Raw genomic sequence first — 17,844 nt, forward strand, 5'->3', positions numbered from 1 at the left:
CAAAAAAGCCTAAGAGCAGCAGCAACAACAACATGGATGCCGAGGTGTGTAATTAATTGCAATCGTTAAATTTAAGACACATGCCTAAAAAAAGAAAACCCAAAACGCAAAAGTGAAACCCCAAAAAAAAACCGAAAAAGAGACAACAAAAAATAATTACGACGCACAACAAAACGAGTTAATTTTGCCGGTTTCAAACCAAAATAAAGCTCAAATTCAAAAGCAGAAACCAAAAACAAAGGCAACTTCTTTTGGTAAACAAAAAAAAATTCAAGTGCAAAATCAGTAAAGAAATATCAACAAATTTCTTACCAAAGCTGATGAATTATATTTTGTTAAAAACAGAGTCGTTGGCAAAGTTTTTTCAAGGGGGAATATACATAGTTGCGATAAGCCAGCTTAATAACAGCAATTAAGCAATGGAATGCGAATAAAACAATATTAGTGGAAACTCATTAAGTCCGCTAACAATTGTATAAACATCGGAAAGATGTGAGTGACTAGGAAATTTGGATTTAATGGGGGTTCAAATACACAGAATAAAATACATTTAAATGAAAATATATGTTTAAAATTCCAACTATTTAAGTTGCTACATTATTTACATATCAAATTATTTGCGCCATTCTAATACTAAACAATTTGCCTTATCATTTATTTATAAATCTAAGAACCATAAACACATTTTTTTAAAGGATCATACAAAGACCATTATTTAATAAACAATAATTATATATTTTAGAAAATAAATGAAGTAAGAGATCTTATAGGACTACATTCTTTATCGCCATATACCCATTAGGTTGACATAAACTTCCGTTAAACGAAATCATTGATTAGTGCGAAATTCCTGCTTATCTTTTGGTTTAGATTTATGGGTTAGCCAGCAATTATCTTTAATAAAAGATTACCAATGATTTACGGCAGCAAAAATCCCTTTTAGCCACACCCCTGTATTTTGCTTAGTTACGCCTGAGGTATTTAATCTTTTTGTGCCGCTGGAAAATGCAAATTGTGGAAAATGGAAATTCACACACTTTTATGCATTTGCTTGATCAAGGTCAGAACTTGTTCTGGACCAGACAAACACCGAACACAATTTTATAGTTAAATCTATCTGTGCACTAATCACCTCAACTTAAAATGCAATGCACAATATCTATAACAGCACTTACAAATATTTAAGCCCTTTTTTGATTTAAAAAAAAAAACAATTTAAATTGATATATAAAATGGAAACATTTTTTTTCAACTGTTTGTATATATAAGAAAATTCTTTCGTTTTCTTTAAAGTAAATATCGCGTTTTATGGAATTTTATTTCCAATGCGTTTGTGTGGCGGACAAAAGCTTTGCCAATAAAGGCCAATCAAGGTTCCCTTTGAGCTTGTCAGATTTCCGGCAACATTAATAAAAGAGAAATTCAACATTTTTTGTGTTGCTTCCAAGTGCAGTGAACCCTCGACAAAGTGACCTGAGCCCCACGCACCATCAGCCGTGGAAAATTTTCCACTCGAAGACGTTGCTCAATTCAAGAAGCACGAAAATAAAAAAACAAGAAGGGAAATGAGACCGCACATAAATAATATCAGTGCGGCCCTGTTGACAGTTTGCCAATGGGGGCTGCCATGGGTTAAGGCGGTATGTGGGGTGGTGTGTGAGGGGGTGGACCACACCACGCACTTGAAGATTGTTCTATCTGGTGTTATCTGTCAACAATTCACGTCTGCCTTTCCACGGTAAAAGTCTAGCCTAGATTAAAGCTGAAGCTGTTCAAGGGCATGGTAGTGCCCCCTTTCCCCATACCCATTGCCTACCTCTATAGTTTTTTCTTATTTAATTAGTGGCATAAGACAGAAACAATACTCGGACTACCGAAGTTTTTAATACCCTAAAACAAGAGTTAAAGCATTCCAGAAAATATGTATTACTCTTGTCCAAAAAAAATCCCCAAATCGAGCCAACTTCCTTTAATTATCAAAATACCTGGAAAAATAATAACAATTTATACTTTGTCTTAACTACTTTAACTGCCGATAAGCAATGGAAATAATTGTCTAGATTTACACAAGGTTTCAGACAAACTATTTCTGGAGTACCCGATTAAATATCACGTATACGTCAGGGGCGCCATGTCCTCCGTAGATTGCGTATACCACATGTGGGTCGATAATCTAAACGAGCATTTGAGAGCGAAAGTAAAATCAGTTTGGCGATATGTCGCTTGTTATTTACGACACTTAAGATGCACTTAAGCCCCTTAACAGATGTATGTCCTATATAGTAGGTAGCTGGCAACAGGGACTTAACAACAAGTGTGACACATACGACAACTTGATTTGATTTCAAACTGACAAAGTGGCCCATAAATCATTTGCCATCTATCCCAATTAATACTTCATATGTTCAATACTGCAGTCATAACTTCTTGATAGCAAGTTATCGGTAATGTTTTGAATATTGTGAATGAACGTGGGGTTTTTTGCTAAACAGGTAAACAGTGACTTATCAAATGAATAGTGGAGAAACGTGATGGGATTCTATTACAAGGCACGAACTGCTTAAACATTTGTAAAATGAAGCCAAGTTCCGGTCAGGTTTCTTTGCCTAATTTACAGATTGGGGAAATTAAAAAATAAATCCATTAATATGTTATTATTCATCATCGATAAGTAAAGGGAATTAGATATATTGTTTTGTGAAGCATTGTAAGCATCTTGTTTTGGGCTTATCACTTAATCGGAATTCGAACAATGAAGTTGGCAGGTGTAACGCACCTTCACTTACACTTTAACATGGTTTAGTCCAATCTAGAAATTTCAATTAGACCCATTCAACTCCAATGCTCGAGGCAGACACGTGCTATAGATATAGATATCCGTTGGTCTGTTGGCAGACGTTCGGGTGTCATCGAAAGGCCGCTTATCTAGCCGACACTATATATAGATAAAGATATAGATAGCGCCTCATTTGCTTTGTATTTGGCTTTTATGAATCCGTTTAATTGGCTTTGATTTAGTTTGTGGCCTTATTTATGGCCCAAACTATCCCCTACCATCGGCACTCTTATCACCAGTATCGAGAGAACTTTTCCATCTGTCGCTCTGGGATGGAAATCCCCAGTTGGATTTATTATAGCACTAAATCTTCCAGTCATGTGGAATTAAATACATACGTGCACGAGTTGATCTGTGATTCCCCCGATAAGATCTCCGACTATGAACTTGATCATGGAGATTGACAGGCGGAACACTTGAGAGGTTTTCGTTTTGGATCAATTAAGAACGATCAACCTACCGAGGAAAACTACTCACAAAAAGCGTTTCCTTATACTATTTTAATTATAATTTTAACTTTAAGCACTTGTTTTTGTTTTTTTCGCCCTTTTTCATCAACGAAATACATAACTTTAAACCGAAAGACGCCAGCACAAGTAGAGAAAAATCAGACTGCGACAGTTCCAAAAGAGGAAACTGTGGAGAGAGGAGCGACAGGTGAAACCGCAGGTGGAGGAGGAGGTGGAGCAGCCAAGAAAGAGGATCACGATGCCGAGTATCATCCGCCTACAAGGTATGGCTACTTGTGGAAATTATACTACAACTGCTTGCTCCTCGTAACCAACTTATAAAACCTTTCCCAACCAACAACCTGCAATTGCATCAAAACTAACCAAAGAAGTACGCTTACTAACTTTTGATCTGAGCTTTCAAAATGTTTAATCAAAATTAAAGCAACCGTATAATGGATCACCTAACTTCTCATTGAGCTACTATACCTTTCCCAGCTCCTGAATTCCTGCCTTAAATAACTAACCTACTGCTCGGCAAAAACCATCCTTAAATTAATCTCAACTCCCAGCTTTAAATCACCAAATAAATAATGGACTCCTTTAACAACAAATAACCAAGATCCTGTAACCCTGAATCCAAATCAACCCCCATTAACAATCCTGAATCCCAGCCTCAATTCATCGGTATATAATTGAAAGTTCACTGAATGCTGCCTACTAACATTGATCCCAATAATATCCCCCCTCATGGAATAATCATAGGTCTAAGTTCATCGCCAAAAATGAAACCGATCATCAGGAAACCCGTAAACCAAATACCCCTCAAAATCCTTAACCGCAAGATGATTAACAACCGTGTTCCTATTACCTATTTGATCCTGCTTTCATCTGAAATTCAACATATCATTGGATTTAACCCACATAAAGATCCTGAATTCAAACTTAAATCAAGGTCAACAGTGCTTAAACTAATATCCAGCGATTATCACCTAAAAGTACTTATGTAATATGGACAATACCCAGTCCAGTTCCACCTTCAAAAATCCCAAACCCCACGATGATCCATGTTCCTGTAATTCAAGCTATCTGGAGACGATTGTGCACCTGTTCAAGGGCAACATTGGACCCGGCCTGTTCGCCATGGGGGATGCCTTCAAGAACGGAGGTCTGCTGGTGGCCCCACTTCTGACCATCGTGATAGCGGTGGTCTCCATCCACTGCCAACACGTCCTGGTGACCTGTTCCAAGAAGATGAGGGATCTCAAAGGCGAGACTGTGTGCGCGGATTATGCGCAGACGGTGGAGCAATGTTTCGAGACTGGTCCATCGAAGTTGAGGGGCTGGTCCCGCACGATGGGACGTCTGGTGGACATATTCATTTGTGTGACCCAGTTGGGCTTTTGTTGCATCTATTTTGTGTTTATCAGCACGAATCTGAAGCAGGTAAGTGAGAGAGAACGGGTGAAGATTGGAGGAAACTGAATGGAATTTCGGGACATTTTTAAAGGTCCTGCAAGCCTACGACATTGACATGAACGTCCATCTGGTGATGCTGCTAGCCTTTGTACCCGTGCTCCTCAGTTCGCTGATTACGAACCTCAAGTGGCTAACGCCCGTGTCGATGTTTGCCAACGTTTGCATGATCCTCGGATTGGCCATAACCCTGTACTATGCCCTCAAGGACGGACTGCCGGAGGTGGAGGAACGCGCCCTCTGGACGAACGGCTCACAGCTGGCCCTCTTCTTCGGCACCGCCATCTTTGCCTTCGAGGGCATTGCCCTGGTGATGCCGCTGAAGAACGCCATGCGAAAGCCGCACCAGTTCGAGCGACCCTTGGGTGTGCTCAATGTGGGCATGTTCCTCGTCTCCGTCATGTTCATGTTCGCCGGATCCGTGGGCTACATGAAGTGGGGCGAACAGGTGGGCGGCAGTCTGACCCTCAACCTGGGTGATACCATGTGAGTGGACTTGGGTTTGGGACTTAGATCACCCGATTCTATGAGACTCTTAACCATCCGCAGTCTGGCCCAGGCCGTCAAGCTGATGGTCTCCGCCGGCGTACTTCTGGGCTATCCGCTGCAGTTCTTCGTGGCCATCCAGATCATGTGGCCCAGCGCCAAGCAGATGTGCGGCATCCAAGGACGATCGCTGATCGGTGAGCTGGGCTTCCGCACCTGTATGGTCCTGGTGACCCGTAAGTATCCGCCATGTGGGACCATCTTAAATGGAAAAACTCAAAGGTTCTCCTGCAGTTGCCATCGCGGAAATGGTCCCTGCCCTGGGACTCTTTATCTCGCTGATCGGAGCACTTTGTTCAACTGCTTTGGCCCTGGTATTTCCGCCCGTCATCGAGCTGATCGCGAGGAGTGAGCAGAATAAGGGTCCAGGCGTCTGGATTTGCGTGAAGAATCTCGTCATCCTGGTGATGGCACTGCTGGGCTTCTTCACCGGATCCTACGAGAGTCTCAAGCAAATTGTCAAGCACTTCGGCGAGGAGTAATTTTGAGGAAAACATCAAAAAACTACATAGGAGAAGCAGATAAGCTGAAGATCATCACTATAGTAGCATCTCTAAAAGAAACAAGGATCTTCCAAGACTCATAATTTTTAAAATACCAAACGGAGTTTCCAGAAAACCACCAGATCATTGATAATGTACAATTGATCATTGGTCCTTGCTGGGACAGTAAGTGAACGTTAAAAGAATTATCCCTATATGAGATAAGAACGACAAATTAGATCATTATTACAATTGTATCACCAGAAAAGTCATGGATCATTAGATTACCATAAAAATATTTATAATCCTAAATAGAGCAGAGGCTCATCCAAGAAAAAACCCGGATTCTGCGACGGATCATAAGATCAATAAAAGTTCATTATTATATTCAAGAATGATAAGGAATCAATAAAGTTAACTAGGACGAACATTACAGGAATATCAGAAGATCATCAGTATCAAAACACGATGTTAATCGAACCTCAAAATAAAATCAAAGCTTTATTTAGAGATTGTGGGAAAACAATCAATATAAAAACAGGATCACCAAAAAAGGAATGCAAAATCAAAGTATCAACAAACTTTATTTGGAGTATTATCAATATATCACAATTAAAACATTGTGCTACTATTATCCTTAATTACCTAAATACATAACATGTTTGCGAATTTATTATTAACAAAAAAAATCACACATACACATATATATATCTAAGTGCCTCTTATTGTGTCTTAGTGAGCGTGCAGCGCATTTTACTTATTATAATTGATTATTTTTTTTATAGATATTAAGTGAGAATAAACGATGCGACGTTCGTTTTGACGTCATCGCAAAATGACAAGAACTTGACAGATGTGTGTTTTTGGGGTTTCAAGTACTTGAAAAGAGCGGAAAATGCTTTGAATAATAATATATTTTCGCGGAAAGAAAATATTATAAATATTTGTTGAAGAAAAAATTACTCAAATAATAATCAAATAAAAACGGGGCGCCCTTATCTGCAATTCTCAAGGAATCCCGATAAGCCATTTTTTACCACTTAAGTTGTAAACTTATTATGCTGAATCAGATTTCAGTTGCGTTTTTTTACTACGTGCAAATAAAAGTAGAAATAAGATAAATGTGATGAATACTAATCAAGTGGCGGAACGGGTTTACTGAAATTGAATTAAATTGGCTGCGATTATAACTTCCAAATAAGCTTTGACATTGACCCCGTTTCCGAAGAAACCATAAATTGTGTTCGGATAGATATCGTATGCCGACTTTCGCTTTCATCTGGAGGAAACTGGTTATAAGTCATACCGAGAATCATATCTCGTGCTCTATCTCCCTGTATGGGAATTACACTAATCTAATCCGATCCGAACCAAATCAATCTAATCGAAACCGTTCGCCAACGACCTTCAACTCGAACGATGAATGGAACTGCAGGCAATGTCGTTGGATATGCATGGCGGAAGTCAGGATCGCACAAAAAGGGGGTCAATGAAATATACCAAACAAAAGACTACTTTTTACAACTTCATTTAGTTTTATACATATTTTTGATGGCTTAGGCATAATTAAATCGTTGATTAATTTAATTGAACAAATATTAAACAGAGACAACTTTGAAAGCTTTGAGCTTATATAAAATTGGGTTGGGGAATTACCACTTTTCATTCATCCAGGATAATCTTTTCTTCTTAAAATATTTTCTTCAAAGAATATTTCCTGTTATGATCTAGAGATATATTAACCCATGACGACGCCCCTGCATCTTGTTATGCATTTGTTTTTTAGTTCCCCTTATATAATCCAATTGCTGAATTCCGTAAACATCGATCGATCTATCGATCGGTTGATTGGAAGAAGTGAGATGGAGCAACCGACCGGAGAACTTTGATTCCGTGCAATTCATTTAACTGGCGCTTCTTCAATCAGGGCGGTAAATTTCCGTGCGTTTTCAATGGCCCCAGGGGGCTGCAGGGGGTTAAGGTAAAGGTGTAACGATCACGAATGCGGTGCGCTTTACGTATATACTAGATATAGCATTCATGCTACACCCAAGAATTCGATGCGATGGGCACGTACCGAGTCGACAACCAAATTCCGGGAAACTTTCGAATCCTTGAACCTGATTAAACCACTTCCTGCTGGTGAAAACCCCCGGTCACAATCCATTTCTTTTTACGAGTACTCAATGTTGTGACGCAATCGGCGTTACGGATCCACCGTTGCACTCTTAAAATACACTCTCATAGCCGTCAGCAAGTAAATAAATAAATTTACTAACTTTGAATGATGAATGACAACATTTTTACAGCCCATAAATGTTCGTCGGTCGAAATACACAATTCAGTTTAGTAACGTTGATGACAAGTTTCTCATTTTTAATGTTTTTACAGATTCACATATGCCCGCTACTAAGCAAATGTCTATGAATTAAAATTTAAATATATATATTAAACCCAAACTGCCGTTTTATTTACTTTAAATACACCTCATAATTACTAATTTCTTCATTAAAATCACGTGCCACAAAACAATAAGAAATTTATTTCTATACAAATTCCACTCACGTTTTATGTAATTTTGGAATGTAAATAATTAAACTAACAGTGCATGACGACTACAAAAAGATAGTCCCTGCTAATAACAAAAATAATGGCAAAATTAGTGACCACTTTTAAAATATTTTAGAAATTTTTACCTGAATTGGTTTAAAAGAATGTGCTGTCATATTTGTTGTGTTTTAGATCAGTTAAACATTTTTAATTGCATGAGTTATTAAAAAAAAACTTTGAATACCTATCTATTTGCATATTATCTAACGTATGACTTCTTTTCTGCTGAGCCAAAGTAATTGGTTTATAGAAAGGTAGGTTTAAAGCGGATTTTTCCAGTGAACTCTGAATATGTTGTATTAATTACCGCCAATAATTATCATATTTGTATAAACGACTAAAACAATAATACAAATTGAAAAAATAATTGATTTGATCAAATGATGAAAACTGTTTATTTACACAAAGAGGCGGTTTTAGATTTTTCCTGGTAAATCAATTAATGAAATAAATTTGCATTAATCATTTTCTAAATAAATTTGCATCAATTAACTATAAGCCTTATCCACTGTCTACAAAACTGTTCATGACAGTTTGGCTAATTAATCGAATTTGGTTATTCTGGTAAGCCGATTTTGATCTTACATATATTTTATCTGGAAATAAATAGTTTGCAAGGGGATTTTTTATTAACTTTTGTTCAGCTCGGCATACAAATTCGTTCAAGTACATTTAACATACAATTGCTTTTAATGTTTTCGTTTCTTTACCTTGTTAATATAGTGGGAGTTTTATAATAAGTAACTATATACAGTACTTTTTCGCAATATTTAAACGAAGTTTTTTTTTTTTTAACTGACTTTAGTATACATATCTTGATTAATTATTGATCTATGACGAAACACGGATTATCTTATCCTGCTAGTTTTCATCTCCCTTCGGTTCAATGCATTTCCACGGTAATTTTCCACATAGAAATGACAAGTCCTCGAGGGAAAGTGATGTCTAACCACGTTGAGTCAGCAGACCAGTTACAAATATTGTCGATAATCAGATCGGAATAGATCTCACACTCCCTCACTCTCCCACGCATCTTAACCCCTTACTTACCCAGGGGGTTTCCAACCCACAACAGTTTTTTATTTAATTACTAAGGTATTTATTTTATTAAAAATATTTTAAAAGCTTTTTACAGATTTTGCTCTTTGATGAAAACATTATATTTTATTAAACACTTAAATCTGATATATATAAATTTAAAAATGTATTTTAATAGTGACTCTATGCTCTTATTAAAATAAGCTTTAATTGAAGCATATAATCGGTGAGCGTCAAAGCTGGTGTGTATCGGATTTGTTTAACCCGAAGATAAGAAATCGGGTTTTGAAGAAGCGAAAAGAAACCGATCATCATTTAAAATTGCATTCAGGAAGAGGGAAATATTTTTTTTAACGAGTGCAGGGGGTTAACGTTATGCGCATTTTTACATTGCTCACACAGACAGACGCCCACTTTTTATTTTTCTATTTTTTTCGCTTTTCGACTTTTGCTTTTGCAATTTTGCTATTCGCTTCTGTTGGCCAACTCGAGCATTGAGTCTGGTTTGAGTTCTTGCCGTGAGCGGTCCTATTTGTCTGCGATTTTCCGATACCCCAGCGATACTTACCCGCAGTCATCAACAGGTGAACGTCGCTTGCGAATGAATAAATAGACACTTAATACGAAATGCTTATCGGTGGTCGGATTAATTAATGCTGTGGAATCTGTTCGAAGCCAAAGAGCGCCATCAAGTGTCTGAATAACTATGAAAAACTGAATAACTCCCGCACTCATTGTGAATAATTAAGTGTTGCGGCCTTGACGGGTTAATTTCCAATTTCCAGGTTATTAAAAGTGTTATGTTTACTAACGCTGGAGAGTGCGCGAATAATTAGTTTTTACTTTGAGTGTGTGCAAAAACAACTTCGGATATTCAAATTAGTCTCAAAAGTCGTTTATTTCAAGTGCTTTTAAGATCTTATTTTGAAAGATTGTAATGCCTTTAACACGTGTCGTACATTAAAACACTCAAACATAAACCGGGCTGCAATTTTGAAAATATTTTTAGAGATTGTCGAAAAATGTTATTTTTCGAAGACCATTTCTTAAACATTTTTTTTATTTGATTTTAAACTTTTTTACATACTAGTGTTTCTGTGAAAAATCTGATGTCTATTACATTAAAAAATCAGTTTATAAACATAATAAACAATAAAGGTTACTTAGCAAGATTCTATGGGATTTTGACATTGACATGAACTAGTCTAAGAGCGAGATGAATTTTAATGAATTAAACTTATTATTTATTCACTACTTTATTCGACTTAATTAACATGTTGCCAATGGCCTATCCATTAACATGTGTCAGCGTTTTTTATTATTATGAATGGAATTGTAGGCTTCGCGTATTTATCTGATTTTATTTTATTGATTTCTATATGTGTAGAAGTTAACATTAAAAATCGTTGATCTAATTGCATAATACAATGCAGAATAAACAGAATCTTATATTATCACTAATATTTTTGAGAGAAAAATCATTACATTTTTCACATTTATCATGTTTCTTAATCATGATTTGTTTTTGAAATACAAGCTGCAACTCGATTGGAAATTTTGTTACGAGTTCAACAAGGTATGCCATTTTATTATTGGACAATTATTGGCGTTGTTATCGTAAAAATACTGATATTTTTGAGCGAAAAATGGTAAAATCCCATTTTTTACATATTCCGTGAGGTTTTCATCATGATTTTTCTCAAAAATTTTACAAAAAAGGCTGTGAATGCAACTCGTTTGGAAATTTTGTTACGAGTTCAACAAGGTATGGCATTCCATTATTGGACATTTATTGGCATTTTGATCGTAAAAATACTGATATTTTTTAGCGAAAAATGGTAAAATCCCATTTTTTACATATTTCGTGAGGTTTTCATCATGATTTTTCTCAAAAATTTTACAAAAAAAACTGTTAATGCAGTTCGATTTGAAATTTTGCTACGAGTTCAACAAGGTATGGCATTCCATTATTGGACATTTATTGACATTTTGATCGTAAAAATACTGATATTTTTTAGCGAAAAATGGTAAAATCCCATTTTTTACATATTTCGTGAGGTTTTCATCATGATTTTTCTAGAAAATTTTACAAAAAAAACTGTGAATGCAGCTCGATTGAAAATTTTGTTACGAATTCAACAAGGTGTGCCATTTTATTATTGGACAATTATTGGCGTTGTTATCGTAAAAATACTGATATTTTTGAGCGAAAAATGGTAAAATCCCATTTTTTACATATTTCGTGAGGTTTTCATCATGATTTTTCTCAACAATTTTACAAAAAAACTGTGAATGCAACTGGATTGGAAATGTTGTTACGAGTACAACAAGGTATGTCATTCTATTATTGGACAATTATTGGCGTTGTTATCGTAAAAATACTGCTATTTTTGAGCGAAAAATGGTAAAATATCATTTTTTACATATTTCGTGAGGTTTTCATCATGATTTTTCTCAAAAATTTTACAAAAAAAACTGTGAATGTAGTTCGATTGGAAATTTTGCTACGAGTTCAACAAGGTATGCCATTTTATTATTGGACAATTATTGGCGTTGTTATCGTAAAAATACTGATATTTTTGAGCGAAAAATGGTAAAATCCCATTTTTTACATATTTCGTGAGGTTTTCATCATGATTTTTCTCAACAATTTTACAAAAAAAACTGTGAATGCAACTGGATTGGAAATGTTGTTACGAGTACAACAAGGTATGTCATTCTATTATTGGACAATTATTGGCGTTGTTATCGTAAAAATACTGCTATTTTTGAGCGAAAAATGGTAAAATATCATTTTTTACATATTTCGTGAGGTTTTCATCATGATTTTTCTCAAAAATTTTACAAAAAAAACTGTGAATGTAGTTCGATTGGAAATTTTGCTACGAGTTCAACAAGGTATGCCATTTTATTATTGGACAATTATTGGCGTTGTTATCGTAAAAATACTGATATTTTTGAGCGAAAAATGGTAAAATCCCATTTTTTACATATTTCGTGAGGTTTTCATCATGATTTTTCTCAAAAATTTTACAAAAAAAACTGTGAATGCAGTTCGATTTGAAATTTTGCTACGAGTTCAACAAGGTATGGCATACCATTATTGGACATTTATTGACATTTTGATCGTAAAAATACTGATATTTTTGAGCGAAAAATGGTTCAAAATCCAAGTTTTCACATTTCATAATTTTCACCAGGGGTAACCCTATGATATTTTTCAAAAATTTTACAAAAAAAGTTGTAAATGCAACTTGATTGGAAATTTTGTTACGAGTTCAACAAGGTATGGCATTCCATTATTGGACAATTATTGGCTTTGGTATCGTAAAAACACTGAGCGAAAAATGGTTAAAATCTAAAATAATAAGTTGGACGGTGCAGAAACTGGAACATAAAAACTTTATATGAGTAACATTTAAGGCGAATTCAGAGAGGGATAAACAAGATGCAGTTAAGCTTAGAGAATTCATAAGAGATGCAGCTTTTGCAGTTGTATGAAATTTTGGCATTTCTAGGGTTAAAGCATGAGCTGGGAGACAATGAACCTGCAGTTAAAATAAAGAGAATGCTAATTGTGCGTTTCTGTCTCTCATTCTCTGTCCGTCAAATACCGTTAAAGCTTTATTTTGGGAGGCGAGAAACCGAAAACCTCGGACTGACTTTACAAAATTTTCCATTTAACCCACAGCAACAGCAGCGCAGCGATCAAAAGGCGATCGAAGCAGCAGGCGAAATGGGAAGGACACTGGAAATAACCGGGAGGCAGCAGGAGAATGGACTCGATAAGGGCCACGAAAAGGGCCAGGAGAAGGGTGTGGAGAAGGGCAGTGATCCCGAGAACGGGGATCCAGTGCGTAAACGTGGCCATGAAACCAGCGAACTGGAGGCAGCCACCCATCTTTTCAAGGGCAGCGTGGGCGCAGGACTCTTCGCCATGGGCGATTGCTTCAAAAACGGAGGATTGGCCGGCGCCACCATCCTGCTGCCCATCATTGCCGTGATGTGCGTCCACTGCGAACGCATGCTGATCCGAGGATCCGTTTTGGCCGTGGAACGGACACCGGGCGTGGACTTCCTCGACTATCCGGAAACCGTGGAGAAGTGCTTCGAGCACGGACCACGCCCCCTCCGAAAAATGTCACGGATCATGAAGCTCGTCGTCGAGATGTTCCTCTGCGTCACCCAGTTCGGATTCTGCGCCATCTACTTTGTTTTCATCACGGAGAACCTTCACCAGGTGGGTACACACCCAAAAAACAATTCACAACATTTATAAATATTTTAAAAAAGTATGAAATACTCTTCATACAACAGTTAGAAATACTTTCACACACCCAGAAAAGACACTAATATATTTAAGAGAGGCTCTAATATATTTAAGAGAGGCCCTTATAACATTTTTTACTCTCTGCAACGATATACAAATTTGTACTCAACATTTTACAAGTTTGAATATATTTGTGCACAAACTACTGCATTATTTAATCAATTTGTTGTATCGTCAATACTTCAAATGAAATGTAAATGTTACAGCGGGAAAACCCAATAACATCATTAAGTATTTTGAACAAGTTTAAGAAATAATCATTGTTTCAAAAAATAGATTGTCACAGCAGAAAAATATATGTATTTTATCTAATATTTCCGATTTTGGTTACCCCAATAAATCCCCCAATATTATTGTATCCCAGGTCCTTCAGCAGAATGGAGTCGACATCAGCATGAGCATGGTGATGCTGATCACCCTGCTCCCGGCCATGATCCCCTCGCTGATGACCAACCTCAAGTACATCTCCCCCGTGTCGCTGTTCGCCAATGTGGCGCTCCTTTTCGGCCTGATTGCCACCCTGACCATTGCATTCTCGGACGGACCGATGCCGTCGCTCGGGGAGAGGCACCTCTTCACAGGAGGGGCCCAGTTGTCCCTGTTCTTCGGCACCGCCCTCTTCTCCTACGAGGGCATCGCCCTGATCCTGCCGCTCCGGAACTCGATGCGCCGGCCGGAGAACTTCAGCACCCGGTTCGGAGTCCTCAACTCCACGATGTTCTTCACCACGGCCCTGTTCATCTTCACCGGATTCGTTAGCTACGTTCGATGGGGCGAGGATGTCGCCGGCAGCATAACGCTCAATCTGGTGGTGGAGGAAGTGTAAGTCGTGCAGTTCAGGAATATAACAAACTAACCTCATCTAAAATAATATTGAAAGGATTATTATTATCATTCTGTATTTCCTAATTGCGACCATATAACTTTCAATTATTTCGGCTTCTTAACTTGACCAAATTCACAAGCTTTTGTATAAAAAATATTATATATTATATATAAAATGTAATATATTTTTAGTTTAAATAGAATAGTTTTAATTTTGACTTTTTTAATGATTACAATTTCTATAGAAAAGCCAAAAATAATTCTATTTTAAAAGGAAAGGACTTTTTTGAATGGTGTTTTAACGCCGCTTAATGTGATAAAAATCTTCTTTTTTTTATTTAAAGGGTTATAATATTTGTTGATTTTATTGCAGATTTTCGCAGGTGGTAAAAGTTGTAGCAGCCTTGGGCGTTTTCCTGGGCTATCCCATCCAATTCTTTGTGATGATGAAGATCCTGTGGCCCCCACTCAAACGGTCCAACAATTGTGCTCAAAAATATCCCATTACAATGCAGGTGTGCCTACGTTTTGTAATGGTAATGATGACATGTAAGTAGATTTTATAGGAAATTAATTTAGTTCTATGATTATAAAAAGTAATTTCATTATCATTACCATTTCTACTTAATTTGTAAACTTAGAGATAATGATAATTTTGTATTTAAATATTGTAATATATTTAAAAAGTATCTGTAGGGATTATTTGATGTATAAGTCTTAAATTGAAAAACTCTGTTTTAAGCCAGCTTTAACCTAGTGTTAGGCCAGTTTTTAACGAAGTTTTTACCCATTTTCTAACCCTCTTTTAGTTGGCGTCGCGCTGGTCGTTCCCAAGCTAAATCTGTTCATCTCGCTGATCGGCGCACTGTGCTCCACATGTCTGGCCTTCGTTATCCCGGTGCTGATCGATTTTGTGACGCGGGCGCCGGTGCCCAAGGGGCTGGGGGCGTGGTCGTACATCAAGAACATCCTCATCCTGACGGTGGCCGTCCTGGGAATCGTCACGGGCACCTACCAGAGCATCGTGGAGATTGTCAAGGAGTTTAAGTAGGCTTAAATCGCTAGCAAGTATTTTTTTTGTAAATAATGCTGTCATTCCTGTTAAACTATATGTGAATGCGTTGCCGTGCTCTATTCTAAGCTTAATTCCTATGCCGTGTATTTTTTTTCGACTTTTTTTGTTAATAGTCTTAAGCTGTGCATTTGTTATGTATCTATAAAAATGTTTATTGGCATTCTACAAAAAAAAAAGCAGAGGCATAAAAGAAGATGATCTGCAACATAAAACCATTTTAATAAATGATTACCCATCTGTTTTAAACTGTTTCGGCGCCTTAGCTTGAAATTAATTAACGCTAAAATAATATGTAAAAAAAAATGTATATCATCGATTTTATAAATATAGTGAGATTTATATAAAGTATTAATTAGCTTTCAACAACATCGCTACTAGCCATTAAGTTTGCATTAAATGTGAATATGCGCTTTTGAAAGCGTACAAATCTATTAAAAACAAATCCACAATAAATTATTTTTAATCCAAAATTATTCAAACTTGTTTTCTTTCTAACATTTTTCAAAATATTTATTTATTCTTAGCATTTAGCCGTATTAACAGCCCTTTTGAAAAGCAGTCCTGTTTTGTTTTCGTTAATCATTGTTTGTTTAAAAGTCGGCAGTATTTTCTTGGCTTAGTGAGAAGTCTAAAATGTTTACAGTCAAAAAAAAAAAGTGTTACAAAATGGTTTATCTTTCTACATTCCCGGTCCCGAAAGACTCTTCTCCATGAACTTCTTCTTGGCGAAGCATATCCACCACTTGCTGGGCTTGTCGTCCGGCGTGTCGAACACCTTCTCCAGAAGTCGCGTTCCGGTTTCCTGGCGGAGTTGCAGGAAGTACTGGCGCATGATCTCCGGATCGTCGGGCTTGGTGTATATGGCGTTCAGGGGGAATCCCGGATCGCCGGGCAGATCGAACCGCGAGATGGCCAGGGTATGGAGCTCCTGCTGACCCTGCGATTTGCTCGTGCAGCGCGCCAAACGCTTCAAACATTCGGTTATGTACAGCGTTATGTAGATAAGCACCCGGTCCACTTCCGACTGCGATTAGATATGGTATAGGGGTTATTAGTTGGGCGGAAAATAATAACAACTTAGGCTATGCTGTTTTTTATTTTATTATTGAAATTTAGCTGCTGTAAAATACTTTGTAAAGCTTTTTATATGGAAGTTGAAACTAAAAGCAACAAAATTTATTAAAACATAATAATACCAAGCGATTTGTACAGTAATATTTTTAGGCATTTCATTAAAAATTAGTTGCTACTCATGTTTACATTTATAAAAATTAAAATGAATAAAATTAAGAAAGGGTATTTTAAAAATTAAATTAAAAATAGCTTAGCTCATTTTAAATTTATTTTGATAACATTCTTGCATGGCCTTTGTTGTTGTGAGATAACGTAGTTTGGATTTATCATCAAAATATTGACTTAGAAAGAGCTGCATTCACTGGCCTGAATAGTAACGATTTCTTTTAAATATTTTTGATTTAGATCTGTTTTTCTAAGTAAAAATTTGTTTTATATGTATTTTTCTTATTTCTAAACTCTTTGTTTAGTTACCAACCTTAACTTCGTATGTACGGAAGAAAATGTTTGACTTCCAGAAGTACAGTGACTCATCGATGATATCGTTGGGAATATCAACGTTGGGCGCTGGTCCTCGGATTTGTGTACGTAGTGGTAAAATGGCCATATTACCCACCGATCCTTGAAACTCCTCAATCTCCGAGTGAAAGGCCTTTCCGTTTCATATGTAAACAAAAATACAATTTGCAAGTTATATTTTTTATTCGGTCAGATATTACTCATCAATCGGTGTTTTTAATTTTTATTATCCGAGTATTTTTGGGACTTCTTACTCACCGGCATTATTCAGATCTTTTTCTTCAACAGTTTAAAGTAAGCGAAAAATAAAAATATATATTTTTATCAGTACTTCTAGTGATGTGAGAACTTTATCTTTTTTGAAGTTGAATAAGCGGAACAAAGGCGCATATTAACACTGGTCACAGTGTTGGTAGCGCAAATGCTTTTTGTGCAAACGAAAATTAAAAGAAAATACTTATCTCCTTGCATTTTTCCATCAAGCTTAATTAATTATTGCATTTACATTTGACTTAAAAATATAACAACATTTTAAAAGCGCGCCTGTTTTACGGGCTTCCCAAGTTTTCTTCCACGGTTTTTGT

General features: G+C 36.6%; 3 protein-coding genes across 4 annotated transcripts; 2 read left to right on the forward strand and 1 right to left on the reverse strand.

Moving 5' to 3' along the window:
- On the forward strand, positions 1-6,628 carry LOC108045252 (proton-coupled amino acid transporter 1). The gene is made up of 6 exons (XM_017124523.1): positions 1-44; positions 3,421-3,569; positions 4,371-4,731; positions 4,796-5,247; positions 5,311-5,483; positions 5,542-6,628. Exons 1-6 carry the CDS (start codon positions 33-35, stop codon positions 5,787-5,789), a joined length of 1,395 nt encoding a protein of 464 aa, XP_016980012.1. The 5' UTR covers positions 1-32; the 3' UTR covers positions 5,790-6,628.
- LOC108045251 (proton-coupled amino acid transporter-like protein CG1139) lies at positions 18-16,140 on the forward strand. 2 transcript variants are annotated; one of them, XM_017124519.2, is made up of 5 exons: positions 18-44; positions 13,129-13,677; positions 14,132-14,589; positions 14,966-15,141; positions 15,402-16,140. In XM_017124519.2, exons 1-5 carry the CDS (start codon positions 33-35, stop codon positions 15,641-15,643), a joined length of 1,437 nt encoding a protein of 478 aa, XP_016980008.1. In that variant the 5' UTR covers positions 18-32; the 3' UTR covers positions 15,644-16,140. The 2 variants fall into 2 exon arrangements, with proteins under 2 accessions (XP_016980008.1, XP_016980009.1); XM_017124520.2 differs by lacking the exon at positions 18-44 and adding an exon at positions 9,937-10,021.
- A 10-nt stretch (positions 16,141-16,150) lies between these two features.
- LOC108045253 (actin-related protein 2/3 complex subunit 3) lies at positions 16,151-17,630 on the reverse strand. Its single transcript, XM_017124524.2, has 3 exons — positions 17,519-17,630; positions 17,220-17,393; positions 16,151-16,691 (listed from the first exon to the last, which is right to left on the reverse strand). The coding sequence occupies exons 1-3, from the start codon at positions 17,522-17,524 to the stop codon at positions 16,347-16,349; spliced, it is 525 nt and encodes a 174-aa protein (XP_016980013.1). The 5' UTR covers positions 17,525-17,630; the 3' UTR covers positions 16,151-16,346.
- Positions 17,631-17,844: the final 214 nt, after the last annotated feature.

The sequence above is a fragment of the Drosophila rhopaloa genome, unplaced genomic scaffold (assembly GCF_018152115.1).
Source record: "Drosophila rhopaloa isolate 14029-0021.01 unplaced genomic scaffold, ASM1815211v1 contig_3, whole genome shotgun sequence".
Classification (NCBI taxonomy): domain Eukaryota; kingdom Metazoa; phylum Arthropoda; class Insecta; order Diptera; family Drosophilidae; genus Drosophila; species Drosophila rhopaloa.